Genomic DNA, 15,170 nt, shown 5'->3' with positions numbered 1-15,170 from the left:
GCTTTCCATTTTTTAGATATTTGAAATAGTTTAAAATATTGATGATATATATTTCAATATTAGTATACATTACCAGCTGGCTTTCAAAAGACTCTGTAACACTTTGTATTTTCATGATCACTGTAGGAAAGTATTTCTCCACATCACCCCCAGTGATAGAATTATAGATCTTTTAAGTGTTTTGTCAATAAGATGGGTGAAAAGTGAAAATCTGCATTTTCTTAAACTGGTGGGCCTAACGTCCTATGGCAAATGCTAGGAGTAGTCTTTGTCAGAGAGTAGCATGTCGGGACCTCTGTGATCCCAAGAAGTTTCCTTGGCAGAGGTAATGCCAGAGCTGGATTACAGATGAAGTCCTGAGGAGTTTGTCCTAGATGGTCTCTTAGAATCTCTTCCTAATTCTCAAATTCTAATGATTGAGATAGAGAATTACAAAACATGACACAATTTGAGAACTGGACAGTTTGTCATATTACTTTATATCTCATCTTGTGGTCTTATAGCGAGTGGCTGAACTATCAGGGATCACAGAAGCCTGAAATGTCTGTTTTCTTTTATAGCAATGGAGACATTCTTACACAGCTTCATACGACATTTATGATTTAAAGAAAAGGTCAGTGACTTCCTCATAAAACCTATTAAGCTTTTTTAGTGTAATAATACTTTTTTTAAAAGAAGAAATCCCACTGTGATCTATTCATTTGGTAATATTTCCTCTTATCCTTTCCCCCCCCAGGCAACTGATTACAGAAGAGAGAATTCCAAACAACACACAGTGGATCACATGGTCACCAGAGGGTCATAAATTGGTTAGTGAGTCTCTTCTGTTTTCAGAGAGAAATAACGGCTCAAAGTTCTCACATGCTGAAGCTACTTTCCCTGATACGCAACAGACACTTAAGAAGCAAATACTTCACTATCAAATAGAGTGTTATTGCCTGAAACAGCATTACTAGTCTTACACAGTAAATGCGGTTCCTAAAAGTTTTCTGAACTGACTGGGGAATTGTTTACTTACTGGAAAAATGCTCTTAAACTCCTAAGTTCTGTTTTCTGTTGTACTGAATTTGTTGTTGTTTTGTTTGTTTGTTGGGGGCGTACCTGCCTCCTGCTAGTTCTGTGAGCTTCCCTGTGTCACTATAGATATATTTTCATATTCTGCGGTGCTAGGAGAATGGCAGAGGTCCAAAAGAAACTGAACAGGAGGGCAGGATGTTCATTTGTAGGTGGAACTCCCCCTTCTGACGTGCAACTGCACTCCCTCAAGCCATGCCCCCCCCCCCCAAAGCAATGTGAAGCACACATCATTGTGTGGACATACTCAGGCTCCTGGGTCTTCTCACATTCTTGAGCATGCAAATAGCGGTGGTTGTAAGCTGCTGCTTTTTAATATGTGAAGAGTGTATTTAGAATTGTTTGGAGGTTATAGCTTTTATACTTATAATTTTAAAAATGTGAGGAGAGTAGAAAAGGACTCTATCTTGCTCAAATAGAATAACCCAAGGTAGTCATCACACTTGCATACTTTATTATTTGAGGATAAAATAGTTGATAGATATTTTTTAACTCCAGGATAAGATATAGCAGGTTATCACTTACTAATCTCTTTTTCAATATTTCTAGGCATATGTTTGGAACAACGATGTTTATGTTAAAAATGAACCGAATTCATCAAGTCATAGGATCACATGGACAGGGGAAGAAAATGTAATATACAATGGAATAGCCGACTGGGTTTATGAAGGTAGAGACTTTAAAGCTTTTTCAAATTAGAAAGTCTGTACGGTTTTTTTTTAATAGTTAAACATTTCTTTTAAAATGGAGAAATTCAGTGGTATTCAAAATAAGTTCCATTTATTTTGAATGCCATCAAATCTCTTTAGCGCTGACAATGCCAGGTGTCCCACAGCACAAGGATTTCTTAGCAGTAGCTGGTTTTGCCTACGTCCTCATTGTCTCTCAATGCCCCTGTTGTCTTCTGTCTCCTCCTACAAAGGGCCTTTCTGTATAGGTAGCTTTTCTGCTTTACTGGGACATAAAAGCTTCCAGATTAACATCAGATGTTTCTCTAACTGGGCCTACCTAACCCAGAGTTACTGAGGAAAGCTAAATACTCCCACAGCATTCCAAGAGCTGACAAAATATTGTCTGGAGGTTGGGGAATAGAGGAGGAAGAAAGCATCTGTTTTACAGAGGATTTGTGTTCATTTGAACTTGGACAAATTATAATTTCCTGTTTTTAAAGAAGAAAAAAAATAATTAGAAAGACTTAGGGGGAAAATGCATAAAAAACCAGAACTAAAAATATTAAAAAGGATTGGTCTTTCTTTTAGGGTAGAGTTTTAGAAAACATTAACAAAACATTTTTTATGTCTATAGTTGCCAAGGTATGAGGCATTTGGAGACTCTTCCAAACTGTTTGCAAGTTTGCCTCATGTTTACCAACCACCCATCCTTATTTCATCCTAGTAGTTTTTCCTCCTAGTTAAAAAAAAAAAAAAAGATAGTTTTTCTTCATTACGTAATATTGGTTCTTACCCAGTTCAAGTCAAGTTCAACTAAATGGCTAACATTATAACAACAAGAAAAATCACTATAAAAGAAAGATAAATCCCCATGGCCCATAAATAAGATTTGATTAAAACTGATAATGAAATTTACTTAGCAATTGAAAAACATCTTTAACACCTCATGGACAGCATGGCACACCTTGTAGGATCCCCAAAGTGAACCGGGGAGAGCCTCTTCCCAAAGCTGCGACTTGACCCTTCCTTGCAACATCAGAGCATCTCTAAGATAAGAGCATGCCTAACACTAATATCCTTCCTAAGCTAGAGAATACCTGGAAATATCTCATTTTGTATGTTTATGACAAGCAGAAGAATGGCTTTCCGATTCCACTGTGGGCCTATCTCTAAAAAATGGGACTTGGGTTCCTACAGGGAAATTCCTACAATTGGTTTTGTATATTTATGAATGATCCGTACTTGGAAAGGGCACACTTGTTTCTCCATCTATTGGATCTCCCCCCCCCCCCCCTTAGAGCCCTGGTCTCCACTGCAGCCATGAAGACTTGTTGAGCATAAGATTGAAAGAGTACATTCTGAGGGTCTATAGGTTTATAAGGAAAAGAAGAAACAAAGCTGCAAGGTGTAGACAGTGCCACGTGCCGTATCGTGGAGGGACACTCATAGAGTAGCTGACCCTCTGGAACATGTGCCCCCCTCCCCCCCACCCGCTGTTCCCAGATGGCTTTTTCTCTCAATTTCTGTGTTTTCACTTTGCCTTATTTCATGATTCTCCAATTATTTCTTTAGTTAATAAGTGTCTCCCTTTGTAAAAATGATAATACTTTCTATCTTCTAGTATGAAGTTCATTACATGACATTCACTCTGAAGTATGAGTGTACTTTACCTAACCCAGGGGTGAGAATGAGAATGTTGAGAGCAAATATGAAAAGGATAGAGAAAGAAAGAAATTTGGAAGATGGAACACTCCTTACCCCTCAAGGAGTCGTGCTGACACTGGGGGTGTGGGTAATTCAGTGCAATTCCCACTGAGTGCCAATCACCTATAAAGTGCTATGTCAGGTTCTAGAGACACAGGGACAAATGCTACCAACTACTGCTATCAAGGAATTCTGCCTAGAGAGGGAGACAAAGATACCAGTGGATAATCATAGAGTGAATTGACTGATCTATTCAGGGGAGAGCCCTGGGTCCAGAGAGTACATAAGAAAGGTTGGAGTGGCTGGACAGGAGGTATCACGGGATGGTGAGGGACAATGCAGGGGGAGAGGTAGCCATAGACACTTGTGCTCATCGGCAGCTTTGTATAAGGAAGGGCTGGAAATCTGTTCCTTCCTTTGTTATTCTCCCTTCTTCCTACTATTCATTCTTAGGACTTTGAGTTTGACCAGAAGTAGTTTTATAATAGTGATTTTAATACATCATGATATGGAAAAATATGTTCTGTGTTACAAATAGCTACCAATTCAAAACATAGAACACTCCCTGCTATTTGTACTTAAAAACATTAAAAAAAAAGAACCATAGCCTTTCTGCAATTGTATTCATTTTATGTAATTCCATCTTGATCTTAGACTAGAACAGTGGGTAGAAGCCAAAAGGAAGGAGACATCAACTCCGTGTATGAAGAAGTTCTCAGTAGAAACCCCTTGACTTGGAACAAGTTCTGTATCCTTATTCTTGTCTCTGGCAATTTATTCAATCTCTCTAAGCCCCTCAGTTGCCTTCTCTATAAAATGGGATATGAATAGACTCACCTAAGGATCTTTGTAAAGACTGTATTAGATAAGAGTTTCATAAATTCTAAATTGCTACATAAATGTAACAATGACATAGGTATAAAACAAGCAAAGTGGAAGCAGGGTTCCTTGGAAGAGCTGAAATAGGCATGGATGGACATACAGCATGAAGGTGAAAAGCATGGATTCAAACCAGACAAGTCTGGATTCATTCTTGGTTCTATTAGCTATTGGTCACATGACCCTGGAAGATTACCTATTCTCCTTAAACCTGTCTATCTCTTTGCTCATCTGCACAGGAAGCTACTGTAAGGATTAATTGAAATGATAGATGTCAGATAATAGATGCTTATCAGTGATTAGCACTCATTGAATGCCACTTGCTCATCATGGTAATTATTACATTTTACTATGATTGTTATTGTTTCTGTCACTGGTACTAAAAAGTACCATTATTATTATTACTTTTATTACTACTATTATTATTATTAAAAACACCATTGGGAAAAAACTTGTAAAGAGGCTTCAGGAATCAGAAAAGTGATTAGAAGATTTGCTAACTCTGAGATTCAAGTTCCTATACTTTTGCTTTTACCTTTACACTCACAGAAGAATATGAGATTTGTGGATTCTATCTACATAAAGAGGAGCACCTGGGAGGCTCAGTCAGTTAAGCATATGACTCTTGATTTCAGCTCAGGTCATGATCTCACAGTTGGGGAGATAGAGCCCCATGTTGGGCTCTGCTTGGGATTCTCTATCCCTCTCACTCTGCCCCTTCCTGCTGCATGCACATGTGCATCTGCTCAGTCTCTCTCAAAATAAATACATTTTTTTTAATCTGCATAAAAGACTAGGAGTCTCCATCTAGTCTACCTGATCCCTCCATAAAAGAGGTTTTGGCATTTTGAGAGCCAGAGATTGGAAGTCCCAAGAATAGACTCCATAATCAACATAGGAAGGAACTACATTTGCCAGAGAATGAGAATGAGTCCAACAGTGTTCTGGAGAGCAAGATCTTTCCTTTCATTTGCCTCCCTCTTTGACCCTCTTCCCTCACCATCAATGTACATAACAGAGGAGCGTGTTAATCCATGGGAGTCTTTAGTTTCTAGGCTAAGTGAAGGCGGTATTTCTCGATAGGGGTCTCATGGAGCTCCTTGTCATTCTAAATTCATCCTTCCCACACCTTGTTTGTGCCAAGAGTAGTAAACTGTGGGCACCATATTAGTTTGATAGTCTGGAGCCACACACCACCCACCAGTACCCTGCGGGCTCAGTACAAACTGTGCCCAGTTGGGGAGAGTGTGCTGGCATGTTGACTGTTTGAAAATTAGAAAGGAGAATCAGCCCCTTGTGTGAAATTTACTTTTAGTACGTTTTGCGACATAAATTTAGAGGATTATAAGATAAAGAAAAAAATGTAGAGCTTATATTAAATATTGTGTGCTAAAATATTCTAAAATGGTCCAACGGGTTACTTATTTTTACAATCCAGATCTATCCTTGAAGATTTTATTTTTATTCATTTGTATTACTCTGAATTTGGAAGCCCAGCAAATGCAAAATGGTTCATTAGTTGAACTCTACTGTAATTACTAAAGCTAATGAGAACAATATTTTGAATGCCAAAGCCAATTTATCAGCTACTTCTTGTAACAGAACAATTTATGTCTTTTTTCAGAGGAAATCTTCAGTGCCTACTCTGCTCTGTGGTGGTCTCCAAAAGGCACTTTTTTAGCATATGCCCAATTTAACGACACAGAAGTCCCACTTATTGAATACTCTTTCTACTCTGATGAGTCACTACAGTACCCGAAGACTGTGCAGATTCCATATCCAAAGGTCTGTGCTCCTATTCACATGGTGGTTCCGTGATTTGATGGGAAGAGAATGGTTTCATTTAATCCTTTCCTGCTAATGAAAATATTGTCAGTCTCTCTTCAACAGCTTGCTGTGATTACTCTTGCTGAAGTCAACAGCATCTGGCAATTTTAAAGTATTTTTATTATCCCAGGAAAGAGTGTGATTTAAGGTTTTGTAATTTCTCCAAAAACTTTGAGGAATGACAAGCCGAAAAAGATGGGGGAAATGCTTTTGAAAGAGGTAGGGGGAATAAAAATGTTTCAGTGGAGGAAAAGAGAGGCTGTCATTGAATCACAAACTCATCTTATTTGTAGAAGTTGGAATGTGCCCTAGATGAAGTTGAAAAGCTCGGCTACGTATCAGGTTGTATTGCTAATTAACAGACACATGACTAATTTCAGCGATTCTAGTATAGATTTGGCACTAATGTAAATTTCACCCGTCCTGCATTTGGAATAATAGTGTCACATCTTGGTTTTCAGGGCTGTTCTCTTCCTCCCCCACCGAGATGCGTGCTTATGAAATTCAACAGCTTTGTTCAGCAGTGTAAGCTGAGGAAGAGGGGGATTTAGAAGGGAACCAGGATTCTTTTTTTTTTTTTTTTTTTTAATTTATTTCTAGGAGAGAGAGAGAGACAGCGTGAGCAGGGAAGGGTCAGAGAAAGACGGAGACACAGACTCTGAAATAGGCTCCAGGCTCTGAGCTGGCAGTCAGCACAGAGCCCGACGCGGGACTCGAACCCACAAACCGCGAGATCATGACCTAAGCGAAAGTCGGACGCTTAACCGACTAAGCCACCCAGGCGCCCCGGGAACCAGGATTCTTAACTCATATCATAATATTAATGGCCACAGTATCACCCATAGGAACATCTAATAGTAAATGTTTTTGCTGTAAGCAACTTGGGAAAAAAGAGTTTTATTTTTACTAACTCACTCAATTTGCTTCATGAAGAGCTGCCATTTTAGGAAGACAGAGGAAGTTAAAAGAAAAAAAGATCAGAGACTAAATATAGAGATGTATTTTCAGTGGAATGTTATTTTTTGATGAGTGAAACTGGCAAAAAAAAAAACCCATAAAACACTCTCACTAAAAATATATTATTTCTAACTAATTTGTCAATTGAAGATCTATGTGTATATATTAAAAAGTTCTGTAGATTTCTGTCATCATATTGATTGTAAAGCTCAAATGCGATGAACCTGAGTCTGGAGAGCAAGTGATTGCTTCCTAATTAGCAATATTGGCTCTTGACTCAGGTAAACTCATTTTCCTGGTGGGTTGTGTCTGGCTGAACCCAAGGTATTCTTTCCAGCTGTCACCCATTGGACTTCTTATCTTCTGGAGTCAGAGTATATTTGAAAAATAACAGAATTGATTTTTAAAAAACTTATCTTTGCACAAAATACATAAATTGTGAACATCCATGATTTAAACAGGAGTGCTTTTGGGCTGTCAACATATGTTTCCGCCTGAATGTGAATAAGTTGCATTGCATGACTTTCTTTTATGTTCATTTTTATCTATATTAGATTTGTCTTTATTAAATGAATAAAAATGTTTTAATGTTTGTTTATTTTTGAGAGAGAAAGACAAAGCATGAGTGGGGGAGGGGCAGACAGAGAAGGAGATATAGAACCTGAAGCAGGCTCCAGTCTCTGAGCTGTTAGCACAGAGCCCAATGTGGGGTTCGAACTCATGAGCCACGAGATTCTGACCTGAACCAGAGTCAGGCGCTTAACTGACTGAGCCACCCAGGCACCCCATATTACATTTTTTAAATGTGCCTCACTACTATAATTTTATGGCTAATATGTAGACTTTCTTGTACAGTTTTAAACCTGTGTAATGATGTTATATTTTTTTGTCACTACCAGTTCTTTTGTTGTTTTTTTCCTAGGCAGGAGCTGCAAATCCAACCGTAAAGCTCTTTGTTGTAAAAACCGACAATCTCATTCCAAACGCCAACGCAACTTCCATAGAAATCACTCCTCCCGCTGCTATATTAACAGGGTAAGACTCTTGACCAGAACGTGTGGGTTGTAAACAGTTTCGCACTTCTCAGGGAGAATATTTTAACGACATGTGTGTTGAGCCCCCGCTTTATGTCTTCACACTGGCCCAGTTCTACTGATGGCATTGTACCGTGACTAGAGCAGCCAGAGTCCCAGGTACCCTTGAGGTGAGAAAGACAGACAACAACCAGGAAACAGAATGCCATCTGGTGACAAATGTGAAGACAAAGCAGGGAAAGGTGATGGTGATGGTGGGGGAAGTCAAGGAAGCTCTCTCTAATGAGATAACCTGTGAGCAGTGATGTGAGCAGGAAGGGGTGGCTAGCCACCTCAATATCTGGGGGTGCAGTTCCAGGCAGGGCAAGAGCAGGTGCAGAGACCTTGTAGCGGGGACGTGTGTGGTGCACAGAGGCCCTGGGAGGAGGCCAAGTGACCAGAGTGCTGTGAGTGGAGAGGAGAGTGATAGGAGTGAGGTCCGATCTCAAGGGCTTTGCAGGTCCTCATGAGGACTAGAGGAATTAGGGGTTACATTTAGGGATCCTCATGACGCTGACATGCTTCAGCATGTCATTTGTCTGTGAATCATTGATGGTTTGAAATTCTGCCACTGAGTACCAAAGCAAGTATGGTACCAAAGCAAGTACCAATGCATGGTATTGCATGCAGTTTATGGCTGCCAGTTGCTTTCTATTCATTTCTGCTGGTCATGTTGGTTTTCTTGTTGCTTTTAAGTAATAACTAGTATATACTGAACACTCACCATTCACCAGACACAGGGCATTATCACATGCTTTATTGTATTAATCTTTAAAGTAACTCTTTCAGGCAACTATGGTTGTATGCCTGTTTTACACACAGGAAAATGAGGCTTAGAAGTTAAGAAAATGACCAAGGAAGAGTCTGCATTCAAACCTGTCTTTCTGACTTAGAAGAAGGAGCTTTTAAGTACTCCGCTAGGTGTTTCCCTCTGTGTGAATTCAGCTGGTGCCCTCAGATTCCTGAATCTGTCGTCAGAGCAACATAGAAGCAAGCTTCTCGGGTGGAGTTGTCACACCAGGAATGCTGTAGGCTCTGCTCTGTAGTCATCAATTCATTGACTTGATTAGAAATATCTATATTAACCTATTCATTTCGGGGGGGATCAATTGCAATAAATTTTTAAAAATTGTTTTTTCTGAGTTTGTCCAAAGGTATAAAAATTTGCCTGGAAGCTCCAAAATCTGCTAGGTGGCCCCATCCAGTCATCTCTTCTATCAGTATTGCTTGAGCACCCACTGTTTATACTCACAAGTGTCCATTGGGCTGAGCTTCTGTCTTTCCAGCATTTATGATCAAGCAGAGGATATATTGCAATAAATGACTCCAAAAGCAAATATGACAGAGGTATAAACAAAAGGCCAGAGGCATTCTGAGGAGGGGGAGATGGGTTTTTCCATGATCCCAGGGATCAAAGAAAGTGTCCTAGGGAATGTATGGGTTGATAGGTAGGGCTCCTAAGGGCACAGTTGAGGAAGGTGGCACTGAAGGAGGAGGTGGCCCACAAGCAGGGAAGCACGGGACTGTCCAGGGAAAGAGCAGCGAGTCCTGCCGTGACCATGTGGTCTACAGCCAGCATCTGTCTGCAGGGAGGATGAGCCATAGCTCTTGCTCTGAAAGACACTAGATCTGGAAGGGGCTTTAGACCTCACTCACAGTTCACAAACATTTTTAACAACCTGGAAGCCTTTTTTTCCCCCCAAGTGAGGTACAACACAGAAGTACAGTATCAGAAAATAAACAGATTACTGCACAGGTTCCCGGCATGGGTCTTGTCCCCTCGGCTTCCCCCCGGAGTCAGGATATTAGGCAGAACCTGCAGGGGTTCCAGAACACACTCAGAACAGTACTGTAGAACACAGATGAGAGAACTGAGGTTCAGAGAGGGAAACTCATTTGCTCAAGGTCACATAGCATGTTAACATGGGAGCTGGAAAGAGAACAGAGGCCTGCACTTGCCAGACCAGATCCATTGACTAATGGAGTTTTTAAATGTATTGAGTGTTTCCTGTGGGCAGGGACTGTGCTTGGTGCTCCGATCACGTCTCACTTGACACGCTCCCTAGAGTGTTATTGTCATGGCCATTTCACAGGTGAAGAGATGGGAAAGAGTGAAATGGCCATTTCACAGGTGAAGAGATCTTCCCCGCTTAGAAACCAGGTTCCAGGAGCTGAGCTCAGGAAACGGATGCAAGTCTAAGGACTTATTTTTGCCCTGTAGGAATGAACCGTTAAGTCTTTGTTCTTTGTAGTTCTTTATGCTGCATTCCTGGTGAGGACTGCCTGCCTCACTGGGGATATTTGTGTCAGACATATTTTACCAACGAATCATTTCTGGAAATGCCTCAGGAATGTGTTATATAGGGAACTGTCAGCTCTGGTCTCTGTTAACAGCAGTCAGGCCGCAGCTTTTCTAAAACCAGGCTGGAGGTCCTCTCTGGGGAAAATATTCTAGTAGGTGGTGATGCCATTTTCTAGCCTTATGAAAACATCTAGCAGGGCCAGGTCCATCCAGGCAAGTTGATATATAGCCCAGAACCCTCTGTTGTGCTTTCCGGCAACCCGCTAGTTCCTGGAGTGTAGGGTCAGCTCAAGTAGAGCCCTGTGAAGGTCAGTGTGTCTCTCACCTCCTCTCCCCATGCACCCATCACTGATTTTCCCTCTGGGCCATATCCTTGCACCACGGGGCTCCTTCTAGCAACAGAAATCCTACTGGAGGCTTAGGCTGGTTTGTTCTGTTAAGAATGGACCCTTCTGCTGACAAATGAGAAGCGCATCCCGGCCACCCGTCCAGCAACCTGAGCCTGAACCTGAATCAGGGAGAAACTCCCTGCCGCCCTCACTGATTGAGAGGTCAGATTGATTAGATTCATTAGGCTACCCATTTGTATTGATGACTCATAAAGGGAATTTGTGAGCTCAGAATATTTGAGAGAAAACCATGCATGCTGAAACAGCATAAACCCCTAACTGCTTTATTAAGAGCCCTGTTTCACGTTGCTGGATTGAAGTAATAAGAAAGGGACCAATCTTAACCATAGTATCTCCAGTGCCTCTCAGGGTGCCTGGGACACAGCAAGTGCCCAATCAGTATTTGCAGAATAAGTTGAATAAGCCTGTGCCTGGATGAATGAGATATGTTATGTGTATGACTTTGTGTGTGCAGTAGTTTATACAGCCAGCACCAAAGATGACCTCCAAAGTGAGCCTGTATAACAAATCCCTCTCTCCTCCTCCTCCCAGCCATCTGCAAATTTTGTGGCCTGAGCTAGAGGATTGGGAAGGGCATGTTCTACTCTGGTGACCCCACCCCACATCTGGCCAATTGGCTCCAGGGACCTGTCACACCCAGCTCATGACCTACCCCACCTTGTTTTTCTACTCCTAGTGATCCAAAAGATAAATGATCCCTCTGAACAGCTGATGATCCTTGATACTGGGATATTGGGGTCTAGGGTTGTCACCCAGGAGATAAATGAACTGGAGTGAAATACCCTGGAAGCTATAGTGACACCTCCAGAAATGAGGCCGAACAGGAGCTTACATGCTGTGGGTAGAGCCCCCTGGAATGGGCTCCCTCTCACCCTACCCCTCCTCAGCGATCTGTCAGCAGCCCAGGAGAGCTGGCATCCCTCTCAGAGCAGAGGGTGGCAGGGAGCCCGGGGCCAGCACTGGCAGAACGCCCACTTCTTTGGGTGATTCACCGAATTAATCACTCCACCGTCTGCAGTTGCTCTTAGGAGCAATCACTCTCCAGTATTCTTTCCAGTTAGTAATGCCTACCTGATGTTAAGTATCCTGAATATACCAAAAGAAACATTTACACAAATTAGCAGAATTAATGTAACTCTACAGACATTTATTAAATGCCTACTCTTTGCAAGGCAACACTTCACAAGTATGACCTTCAAAAGCAAGTCTCTCCCAGTAGATTCAAATACAATTTGCTTTATAAAATTCAGCTATGTAGTTTACACACACTCTGTAGGAATAAATAGACCTCACAGAGTAAGGAATCTGATCCTGAAAAAAAGCAAGAGGGTAAAGCTAGCCAACAATATTTACCAGAGGGATGGGTGGAGATTCTACAGAGGGAGCTACTGGGAACAGAAAATCTGAAGCCAACTGCTTGGTTTGAAGCATGGCTCCAACACTTCCCATTGTGTGACCTTGAGCAAATACTTAACCTCTCTACACTCCCCTTTCCTTGTCTGTAAAATGAGAACTCTAGATTCCTACCTCATAGGGTGCCACGAGCTTTATGTCCAGCCCCTGGAACAGCTCCAGGCACAAGTAGACTCCCCATGGGTGTGAATTCCTACTATTATGTCCAGAAATTACTCCACTGCTTTAGTATTAAAGTCAACCATATTTTCTTTGGTCTAACGCTGTCCCAGAAGTTACAAGAGCTTGTTGAATCACTCTGCCTAACCTAGAATAGGCAGCCACTGGCTCAAGGGAACGCCAGGCTGCCTGATGGCCCCTCTTCCTCTCCTCCCCACCATTTCATAACCAGTCTCCTCAGTATTTTACAGAATAAAATCAGCATGTAGCACAAAGGATAGTTGATAATCCTGCTTGTTGGATTTTTCTGGTCTTAAGTAGGACTTAAACCTTTCAATAAAAAATACAGTTGGGTCGTTGGTTCACTTACATATTTTTTATGACTCACTGACATCACAGACTGGCACGATCTTGGCTCAGGGATGGGTTACGCAGCGTCATTCTGTCTCCTCTTAATTCCAAATCCTAAAGATTAAGTGGAAGTATGTTTATATGAAAATTCAAAATGTACTCTCTGCTCTCTGGTGAAAGGCCATTCTGGAGGCCTCACAGGGTGCAGAGTACACCTCGGGCTACAGTGAGTGACAGAGGGAGTGGAGGATACAGGTTCATGAACCTTTGATCTAGAAATGGGCAGGGAAGGTGCCAGATGCATGTGAGTTTCCTGGCAGACTTCCTAAATTCCATTACTCCATGTTTTCAAGTGGGGAAACCTTATTTTTCTACTGCTGATTTCTGAACCTGGAGTATAATTTATGGTTTCGAGTAGATAAAGGACTTCATTCCAGGTGATCCACTAATCATGTTAATGAGATCCCCCCCCCCCCCACCTGCCCTACTCCCCTACCAGGTCACTTCAGAAAAAGTAAGGCTCTTTCTAGAGCTTATGATCCTAATCGTTCCCTGGGAAGCCCTAAGATAATGTGTGCTTGTATGTGAAGACGCTTTTTTTCCCCCCTCCTTAAAGAGAGGTACATAATTTTCATCCGATTTATAAAGGGATTTGATCTGTGATTAGGAACCACTGGCATAGAGAAGTTGGATAGAGATCCATCCACTGGCATGGATCAGCACACAAGACCCACTGGCAAATCCAGCCCCAAGCTCATATTTGTATGTTCTGCAAGTAAGAAAGGTTTTTATAATTTCAAGTGATTGGGAAGGAAACTCATGAGAAGAAAAGTACTTCATGACGTGTGAAAATTATATGAACTTCAAGTCTTAGCATTTCACTGGAACACCTCTACACTCATTTGTTTATATATTGTCTCTAGCTGCTTTTGGGCCAAAAAGGCAGAGATAAGTAGTTGTGACAGAGCACGTGTGGGCCGCAAAGCTTAAACTATTTACTGTCTGGATCTTTACTGAGAAAGTCTTCAGACCCCTAGTGTATAAAGTGAATTTCAATAAGTTTTCTTTTTCTCCCTTGCATTCCATTGTTACAATCCCCTCTGCAAGTATTTATTCCTTATCACCAGTAAGATTTATTTGCCTTGCCATGTTCTCATTTAATGCCTGCGGATTGGGCACAGGGCAGAAGAGTTGGATCCAGTGAGACGCCCTTGCTCCTGTGCGTGCAAAGAGGGGCTCACACTCTCACACCCTGCAGCCTGGCAGTCAGTAGTGATGAGCACTTTAAAAGACTGATGATATCAGTGTAGAAGGAGGGGGTTTCTAAGAAAACATAGTGGATATTTGAGGAAGACCTAAGGAAGTCAGAGCCCTACAGTGCTTTCAGGACTGAAGGGCAGGTTGAACTAAGAGGAGCGGCTGGGACATAGCTCATAGGGTGTTCATGGGCCACCAGCCAGACAGAGGTTCTTTTTTTTTTTTTTTTTTTTAAATTTTTTTTTTAATGTTTTTTATTTATTTCTAGGAGAGAGAGAGAGAGAGAGAGAGAGACAGCGTGAGCAGGGGAGGGTCAGAGAGAGAGGGAGTCACAAAATCCAAAACAGGATCCAGGTTCTGAGCTGGTAGTCAGCACAGAGCCCAATGCGGGGCTCAAACCCACAAACCGTGAGATAATGACCTGAGCCAAAGTCAGACACTTAACTGACTGAGCCACCCAGGCGCCCCCAGACAGAGGTTCTTAATAAGCAAAAGAAAGGGCTGAAATGGAGAGGAGTCCCTATTTGTGGGAAGGTGGTGCTTTGCTGCTGGGTGAAGGGGTTTGATCATCTTTCAGTACCTGCCACCTGCAGCAGAGACAGCCAGGAGATGTGTCTGGGGACATTAACACATGAGGTGTCCTCAGCACTGAAAGGGGCATGGTGAAGTGGTGATCCATCCCAAGTGCTCAATAAACAGGGGTTGTTTGCTTTCGTGTCTGTGAGGGGAGCGGAGATAGGTAGGACAGGATCTGTGAATTCTGAGGAAGGACAGAGCTATTTAGGCCACAAAGAAGAGGACGGGATTTTTCCCCTTCAGTGCATTCCAAGAAATTCAGTGGGTGTCTGTGTTGTTCCAGGTTTTCTGGTAGGACCTAGGGACACCTTGCAAACAAGACAGCTGTGGCCCTGCCTCAGAGAGCTTGCAGTCAAGCAAAGAGAGAAAAGAGACGCAAGAACAGGGTGGTCACAGCCTGGGAAGGGAAGAGCAAAGGAGCATTTTAGCGCATTCAGGGTGATGAAGAGGATATGGCCATGGGCCAGAGGGGAAGAGAGGGGAAGTAAAGATTCTTTGGGAATATTGGGGGGGAAAG

The 15,170-nt window shown here is 42.0% G+C and overlaps 1 protein-coding gene across 1 annotated transcript in view; it reads left to right on the top strand.

Moving 5' to 3' along the window:
* Positions 1-15,170, top strand: part of DPP4 (dipeptidyl peptidase 4) — a 79,848-nt gene that overhangs the window by 31,360 nt on the left and 33,318 nt on the right. The window contains exons 6-10 of the mRNA XM_039253452.1: positions 561-613; positions 737-809; positions 1,624-1,744; positions 5,953-6,113; positions 8,035-8,147. Of these exons, the coding sequence (XP_039109383.1) occupies positions 561-613; positions 737-809; positions 1,624-1,744; positions 5,953-6,113; positions 8,035-8,147 (521 nt within the window). The remainder of the gene's footprint in view (positions 1-560; positions 614-736; positions 810-1,623; positions 1,745-5,952; positions 6,114-8,034; positions 8,148-15,170) is intronic.

The sequence above is a fragment of the Hyaena hyaena genome, unplaced genomic scaffold (assembly GCF_003009895.1).
Source record: "Hyaena hyaena isolate Hyena2069 unplaced genomic scaffold, ASM300989v1 scaffold_450, whole genome shotgun sequence".
Lineage (NCBI taxonomy): Eukaryota > Metazoa > Chordata > Mammalia > Carnivora > Hyaenidae > Hyaena > Hyaena hyaena.
Note: the sequence above shows the minus strand (reverse complement) of the source record. Positions and strands in the feature narration are given on the sequence as shown.